An 8851-nucleotide genomic window follows, 5' to 3' on the forward strand; every position below is an offset into this window, starting at 1 on the left:
AGTGTGCAACGCCCTTGGGGCGCCCCGGACCGGAAATTCAGTGGCGCCCCCCTCCATTCCGCCTGTCGCTACCAACGACAAGTTACCTGGAACGTTTCCCAGTCACTGTCTGGGGCGGGGGGGGGGGTGCTATTTAAAGGGGACTCTTCCTGGATTATTAGTGGTAGCCATTTTTGGACCACACCTTCTGTGAGAGAGAGAGTTGCTCAGAGACAAACGGAGAGCCATTTCTGCAGTGAGCGCTGGCTGAGGAACTTTAGCCTTCTGAACATAACTTTGCAGTTGGTAAGCTTCTCAACCGGCATAACTTTCAGTGCGCACTTACTATGGGGGCTGCATTGGATGGGAACGTCGTCCTTCTGAATCATATTGACAGGGCACAGAGACGCAGGGATAGAGTGGCAGGCATGGCCAGACGGAGGAGGGCCAACAGACGTCGGCACACGAGACCTTACGCTGCCAGGGTTTTCCGCCAACAGCTTTCGTATATCAACATGCCGGAGGAGCAGTGTTTCCGAAGGCTGCGCTTCAGTAAGGAGGTGGTCACTGAGCTCTGCCACCTGCTTCAGCCAGATCTGCAGCCTCAACTAAGGTGCAGGACATCTCTGTCGGTGGCTGTGAAGATCACTGTGGCTCTAAACTTCTATGCCAGCGGCTTCTTTCAGGCCGCTGCTGGGGACATTGCCAACATCTCACAGGTCGCGGTGCATTGCTGCATCCGTCAAGGAGACGGCAGTACATCTCCTTCCCAATGACTCCGGACAAGCAGCGAGAGCGCGCAGAGGGCTTTGCAAGGATAGCGGGCTTCCCCATGGTGCAGGGCGCCATTGACTTCACGCATGTGGCTTTGCGGGCACCTCTGGAGAATGCACCGAAAGGGGTTCCATTCTTTGTGCAGCTGGTCTGTGACCACTGACAGCTGATACTCGCTGTCAATGCCCACTTTCCAGGCAGCAGCCACGACGCCTTCATCCTGCGCCAGACTTCTGTGGCAGACCTTTTTGAAGCCCCGGCTCACCCAGGAGGCTGGCTTCTTGGGGACAAGGGCTATCCTCTGTGCCCCTGGCTGCTGACCCCGCTTCGTTCGCCCAGCACCCCTGCTGAAGAACGATACAACGAGAGCCATCAAGCAACCAGGAACATCGTGGAGCACACAATCTGCGTGCTGAAGCAACGGTTCCGCTGTCTGGACCATTCCGGAGGAGCCCTTCAGTACTCACCTGAGTGAGTCTCCCACTTCGTGGTTGTGTGCTGCATGCTGCATAACCTGGCAGTCCTCAGGACCCAGCCAATGCCACCAGACATTGACGCACCAGCAGAGGAGGAGGAGGAGCAGCAGTACCAAGACGGGAGGGAGGCACAAACTGCAAGGGCCATCCGTCAGGCCCCTCTGAGGGAATGCTTTCTGCCATTCCAAGAACATGAATGGAACCGTTCTGCTACCCCTAAACCGGTCAAGGCAACAATTTGTGCAAAGAACAGACATGGACATTGTGAATAAATAAACTTCTTTATTTAACAAACTGTGTATCCTTCCCGCATGACAAAGCAATGGAAACAAACACCAAAAACAAACAGACTGCCACATAACTGGCTCTCACACCCTGGAGACAATGTCCAAAACATAACCAACATTCAGACCAGCATCCTCGGCCTTGAATGAAAGAAATAACATAATTTAGCAACACCACCTACTTTTTGCCCCTCGATGGTGATCTGCTTCCCTTGCGGAATTGCCCCTTTCCCGCCCTGCAGCAGCTCCGTAATGGGACCCCAGTGGCTGCAGCAAGGCTGGGGGAGGCCTGCTGACTGTCCGAAACTGAGACCGCAGATGCCCTTGAGGGACGGCCTGGATCAGCTCTGGGCCCGGAGGGCCCGGCTGCTAACTGCTCCAACTCTGCATGGGCAGCAGTCTGTCCTACAGGTGGTGGCAGCTGCAGTGGAGAAGTGCCAGTGGTGGCATCAGGAATGCTGTCATCCTGAGAGCGGACAGCAGCTCCCTGGTCGGCCGACACACTGGCACTCTGACGGGGCAGCACTGCAGCATGCGCAGCAATCGGCTGGTGCACAGATTGCTGGCCTGCTGTGGCGCGGCGAGGGCCCCGGGGAATCCTGCCCGATCCAGCGAGGGTGGCAGCAGTCAGTGCTCGCGTGGCCTCAATCTGCGTCTGCATGAGACCAGCCACTGACTGCGTGGCAGCACTCGGCATTTGCGTGGCAGGTGCCAGTGCTTCGCCGAAGTCCTGGACAATCCTTGCCGGTGCTGCGCCGAAGTCCTGCACACTCCTTGCCAGTGTCTCAGTGGAATCGGGCATCCTTGCCGCTGCAGCCATGAGCTCAGTGTGCCTCTGCCCAGCCTGGGCGCTTATTTCTGCGAGGGCACGCACCTCTTCTGCGTTCTGTGCAGCAGCACTCGCGGCCCGACTCTCCCTCCGGGGAGACGGCCCCCGAGCTTCCCTACCCACTCGCATTGCTGCAGGCTGCTGGGGCCTGGAGCTGCATCCTCCTCAGACCATTCCCCCCCCTGTTCCCCTCTATGGAATGCGTCTCCCCAGCCTGGACATGGGCTGGCTCGCCTGAGGGTGGCACGGATGGTCTGGCTTCCTCCTCCTCGTTGCCAGAGCCACTCGCACTGGCAGCTTGAGGGCCTGCCTCCCGAGCTGGCAATGCAGCATCTGAAAGCAGGGAGGTTCAAGAGTGGCTTTAGCGAAAGGACAAGGTGGCAACAAGGGATGCATGAGTGCTGCAATGCTCTGAGTTGGCTCGAGAGTGAAAAAGCATGCTGGTGTGGGGAACAAGTGGAAGGAGAAAGGTCAAAAAGGTGATGACCTTTCCATTGCTGTCCACAATGGGGTCGGCATCTCCAGAGGCGACGGGGCCAATTATCCGGCTTGCCACAATCCGATGGACTCGCTTCTCCAGGTCTGTGAGGGTCTGCAGGTGAGGCCGGCCTCCTCCGGTCCGATGCTGTTGCCTTCTATTATGGGCCAGCTTGGCCTGCAAGAGAGAGGACGGGGTGTGAGGAAACCTGCAGCTCTGATCTGGGATGACATGCCTCCCATGGTCGATTAGCCCTTACATTATGCTGCCCTGATCTGGGATGACATGCCTCCCATGGTCCAGGAGCCCTTGCGCATTCAGCTCTGTGCATAATGTGTGTGTGTTTCCAGAAAGGGCCATGGGTGCTGGATGACAGCTGGCCATTGGGGCTTTGCACACCCTCTGGCCATAAAGTGAGGTCCAGATAGAAGGATGAAGATGATTCTGAAAAAGGCACTCACCCTAACGACCCGAGTGAGGTCGTTGAACTTCTTCCTGCATTGCACAGGAGTCCTGGGAACCATGCTGCTGGAGGTGACTCTGTTGGAAACCTTCCTCCAAGCTCTGCGATAGTCGCTGTGCTGAGGCCTCCTGCCATTCTCTGGGTAGAGTACAGATCGCCTGCGCTCCATCGCGCCAACCAGAGCATCCAATGCCCCCTCGCTGAAGCGCTGCGCGCTTTCCCTGGCCCCCTCCATGTTCAGGCAGTTGTCGACGCCGCAGGTAGGTTACCGCCGAGTTTGAGGCCTCCGATGTGCAGGGTGCGGCTGGAGATGATGATCGATCCACCCCTTTAAGAGTTGTCCGGCGCCAGCGTGTCTGGCCGCACTCGATAATTGACAGCATCTGCGCTGCGCCCACCCGCGGAAATATTGCGTCGCGCTGCTGGGTTAGCACCTTAAGACTGTCGTGCAGCGCCTGATTTAGTGCCGCAATCACCTTCAGGGGCACAGGTACCCAATATCGCTGGAGGTGGCGATAATTTGCGCCTGGCGCTAAACTTTGCGCACCACCAATACTAGCGCCCCAAACGGGGCGATACCGAATTTCTCCCCCATAATTCTAAACAATCAAACTAGGTTTTATTCCAAACAGTGTGGAGGATTCATATCATTCAAAGAATCAAAAGGACCCTACAAGATAGATGTGCTGTCATTTTTGGTTGCTGACCGTTTCTTTTGTTTTGCCCCTTTAGGTGCTGAGGGTTCGGAAGAAGGGTCAAGTGGAGATTCTCTTCTGGAGTGGTTGAATGCTTTTAGACAGACAGGGAACACGACGAGAAGTGGGCAAAGCGGGAATCGGTCATGGAGAGCAGTCAGTCGTACAAACCCAACAAGTGGTGATTTTAGATTCAGCTTGGAAATTAACGTCAGTCGCAGTAGAATTGACCAAAGTGCCGAGATGGAAAGTGAGCAACCCATGGACACTTCAAATGCAGCAGCAACAGTGCCACCAGCAGAAGAAGCAGTGACACCAGTACCATCGGGTAATATAAACCCACCCCCACCAACAGCAGCACAACCGCCACAAGCTGCAACAGCTCCACCAATAACTGTAGCAGAAGAAAATATCCAGAGTGAACCTGAGAGGTCTGAATCCTCTGTAACGAGGCAGAGTAGAAGACCAAGTGGGGAATTGTCCTACGAAAACAGATATGAACTTTTGAGACGAGAGCTTGAAACCCAGGCCCATCAAGGCCGTCCAAGAAGTGGTAGAAGCAGAAGCCCAGAACGCCGAAGGTCATCTAGAACAAGAAGCAATCGAAGTCGGTCACCCTTGCATCCAATTGTTGAGGGGACGAGTAGATCACGACGTCAGGGGTCTTCTCACAGGTCTGATAGATCCATTTCAGAAAGTGGGACAGAAGGAAGTTCCAGAACTAGACAGCATGTGGTGTCCAGGCAGAGTCGGGTTGGAGATGAGATGCAGGCTGAAGTAACTAATCCTATTTCTACATCTGAACCAAGTGAACCTAGAGAGCCTTACCAAGAAGCTGCTGATTCTTCAGAAGCTGTTGTCAATGATCCCTCTGTAGCCGGGCGCCGACCGCCTACTATTATGTTAGATCTGCAGGTGAGAAGGGTGAGACCTGGTGAAAATGCAGATAGAGATAGTATAGCCAACAGGACCCGCTCACGATCCCAAACATCTGACAACACAGTTGTATACGAAAGTGAGCGGGGTGGGCTCAGGCGCACATTCTCCCGCTCTGAGCGAGCAGGAGTGCGAACTTACGTGAGCACCATTCGTATTCCTTTTCGCAGGATTTCTGATTCGGGTCTTGGAGAGGCCGCCTCAGTTGCCCTCCAAACCATACTACGCCGGATAATGATGGGTGGGGAACTGAGTTCCTTTGTGGACAGTGACAGCGACTCTGAATCGAGCAACAGGGGCCAAAATCAAGTGCAGGAAGTCTCCGAATCGCAGAACAGCACAAGTGAATCCCCAGGCATGGCCTCTGAAGGCAGAACAGGGGAGCAGCAGGCAGGGGAACAGCGGAACGGCAGTGAAACAGATAGCACAACTGGTGCTAGGAGAAGAGAAGGTCAGCAAACTCGGGGCTTGTTTGGCCTTGAAGAAAGCGGTACATTGCCTATACTTAGGCTTGCCCATTTCTTCCTGCTAAATGATGAAGATGAGGATGATCAGCCCAGGGGACTGACTAAAGAGCAGATTGACAACTTGTCCACAAGAAATTTTGGGGAAAGTGATGCAATTAAAACCTGCAGTGTGTGCATTAGTGAGTACACGGCTGGAAACAAGCTGCGCAAGCTTCCCTGCTCACACGAGTATCATGTTCACTGTATCGATCGCTGGCTGTCCGAAAACTCCACATGTCCCATATGCCGTCAGGCTGTTTTAGTTCGCACCACTGGTGAAAGTGTTGGCTAGTGTACAACCTCCATCAGTTTGTGCTCCAGTATTGATGTCATGTAGAATTAGCTAGCTGTACCAAACAGTGAACCATATAAAATTGTACTTCAGAATGTAGTGGGGAAATTCAAAATAGCCATACCTAATACTTCTACGTGACTGCTTCCTATCCTCTGTTCAAGGAAAGGCTTTTTTTTGCTAATTTTTAATATGGGTTTGGACATTTCTTTTTATTAATACTTTTGCGAGTGTGCACCGTTGCACTGTTAAAGTGAGGAAGATTTTACCATGCTCAGAAACAAACTAAAGCGATACTGTAGTTAGGGCACGGCTTCTGGCATCTGGTTTCCTATGTCTGTTGGCTTAACCCTTTTCTTAAGGATTTGTTCTTAGCTTGGTAAATAAGTTATTTAAACTTTAATGCTTTTGCTTCTTCCACTCATTTTTGTAAAAGCTGAATCCTTGCCCTGATTTCTGTCACGTTGTTAGTGCTTCATCTGGGTTAGCTGTATTGAATTTCAATTTTTTCATTTTTTGTAATTATTTTGTAATCAAAATTATTTCCTTTTCTGATGTATGATTTTTGGTTTATGTGCACACTTACAGTGATGGTGTATTTTAGCAATTCCGAGTATTTGTTCACTTTTTGTTGCAGGGTCTGTGTACTTGGGAAGGGGAAATTGGCCACTGTTTTGGAAAAAAAAATATGAAATTTGCAATGCAAATTGTCACTGCTGTTTAAAACAAATTCTAATTTACTGAACATCTTTAATGGACAGATTGCCTTATACTATAACATGGTTCAAGTCTATGGGACTAATTGGAGACGTCCAGCTGTTAAGTATTTTTTTCCGTACAGTGGAATTACTTACTATCTCATCCATTTTTCAGTGGTGTCCATTAAAAAAAATTACCATCAATTTATTTCCATCTTTTTATGGAGTTACTCTGTACCTCCCTTTTTATCGACTCTTTCCTCTCCGCCTTGCACCTCCTGGGTTTTTAAAAAATATTTTTAAAGTGGGGAATGACCCACCAGTCCAATGACACGGGCTCTTGAATAAGAAGCATTTTGCCTTTGGGAAGCTGGCTGTTTTTTATTTCTCTACAATCGGTTGGAACAGCAGGATTGTGTGTGGGCGCGCTAGACACTCGCCACATTTCTGCCACCCTCCGCCACTGCGCTGTGTAATCTGTGCCTAATAGAAGACCTGTGACTTCACAGCTCGCCGCTTAATGGCAGTTGGTTTTGCTGCAACCTTGCAGCAGTATGTCTGTGGGCAGGCTGTGCAGCAGTATGTCTGTGGGCAGGCTGTGCAGCAGTATGTCTGTGGGCAGGCTGTGCAGCAGTATGTCTGTGGGCAGGCTGTGCAGCAGACTCCTCTCTGAAATCCTGATGGAATATTGGGGACTTCTGCGGTAGGTAAGTGTAGACCTGGTCTGCATGGAACATAAGCTCCAGTATTCAGCCAATTGACAATGTTGCATTTATAGGATGTAGAGGGTAAGAATGCTGCAGTGTAAAAAAACACACTGGAAATTGCAGTTTGGTTTTTTTAACCATAAAATTAAAATGTTACAATTGTGATATAACTAATGTAACTGAATTGAATCATAGGTCTTTTTTTTGAGGCAGAATGGCTTTTTTTTGTCTCTTAGATATATATGCACAGGATAGTGGAAAGTAATGTCCTTATTTAGTCTGTTGCTTATCCTGATGTATATGGAAAAACCCATTTTTGTACAAAAATGACCAGATATTAATGGCATCTTGTATAAATTTTAAATGCCAATATTGTAAGATGTGCACTTGCATTACTGAAATAGTTTAGTTCCACAGAGCAAATATTATTAAAGAATGATGCTATGACACAAAATAGGAATCCCACAGACTGATCAATCCTGCATAAGGCGAACTGTGTAGTAAAGGTTCAAGCAAATTAGGAGACGAGTGCTTTAAGAAGTCCAGAGGGAGTTCTTCCCTTAGCTGCAGGAGTCTTACCAAAGTGCATGTACTTTGGTTTACTGTACAGGGCTTGTTTAAAGTGATTTAGTTTATTTATGTAATCTGTTGTACTAATTTTTGTAAATTAGTAACTGAGTTTTCATGCAAAAAAAAAGTTTGATTACCCAGTTGTCATTTAGCTTTCTGGGGAGAGGAAACATCAATTGCAGATAGAAGTTATCTTTTGACATTGACCATTTGAAGAGTTGGGTTATCCATAAATGTTAATAAAACAATGCACGAAAAAACAACCAGCACCGTTGTCCGTGAGGTTTATTCCTTTCATTTCCTCTTCCTCTTTAGTTGAATCTCCTTTGATGTTCTTGATTGCATTTATTTTTAGATCATTAATTATCCATGGACTCGCTCAGCTGCTTTTGATCTGTTAATGTTACCATTATTTAATATCGCCTGTTGCCACCATTCGTTTTCCGAGACATTCTGATCATTTTATCTCTACAGTTACTTATTGATCGAGGGGCACGAATAGGATTTTTCTCAAATCAACTTGAAGCATAATTCAGACCAAAGATCTTTTTACGTGGAAGCTGAAGTTGGGAGTCACCCAGCTGATTGGTGATTTTTATAACAACACATTTATTTACTTCTTATTTCCCAATACTCGTCCTATAGATAACTGCAAGATTAGAGAGATCATGATGTCTGGGTTGTTGCTTCAGTGTGAATGTCATCCTGCATCAATTACATGGCTGGCTGTTAGGACATAAAACCGCTCACATGAAGGCCACTATATTTTCTAAGAATAAGTAAGTGGGGGCTGTAATTTTATTTTAAGATATAGTTTGACCTGTGTAAACATTCCTGGGTATGCATTATTGTCCTTTTTTTGCTAATCTCTTTGAAGGGGAAATAACTTCAAATTCTAAGTATTTGTCATCTGTTACCTTTAGGCATTTAAAAAAATTATTTAACCTATGGTGTTCAGTGCAAGACTAGTTTATTCAAAAACAATTTAAAGATGCTATGTATCCTAAAGATCCAGCAGCTGAAAGATTAAGTCTGGGTGCTGAACATATGATGGAGCATATTTGATAGGCTGGTAATTGCCTTTATTGTATTCCTATCTCCTTGTAGCAGGTTAGTTGCCCATGTCTTGCACATGAAATTGGTAGACTAAACACTGCATCCATT

General features: G+C 48.6%; 1 protein-coding gene across 2 annotated transcripts in view; it reads left to right on the forward strand.

Annotated features, from left to right (window-relative positions):
- The window catches only part of rlim (ring finger protein, LIM domain interacting), a 73773-nt gene extending 65819 nt beyond the window's left edge, over nt 1-7954 (forward strand). For both annotated transcript variants that reach the window (XM_086000446.1, XM_086000437.1), the window contains one exon: nt 4016-7954. In XM_086000446.1, the coding sequence (XP_085856572.1) occupies nt 4016-5712 (1697 nt within the window). In that variant the 3' untranslated portion in view covers nt 5713-7954. The remainder of the gene's footprint in view (nt 1-4015) is intronic.
- Nucleotides 7955-8851: the final 897 nt, after the last annotated feature.

This window comes from Somniosus microcephalus, chromosome 1 (genome assembly GCF_052327205.1).
Source record: "Somniosus microcephalus isolate GS21.2 chromosome 1, FLI_Smic_1.0, whole genome shotgun sequence".
Classification (NCBI taxonomy): domain Eukaryota; kingdom Metazoa; phylum Chordata; class Chondrichthyes; order Squaliformes; family Somniosidae; genus Somniosus; species Somniosus microcephalus.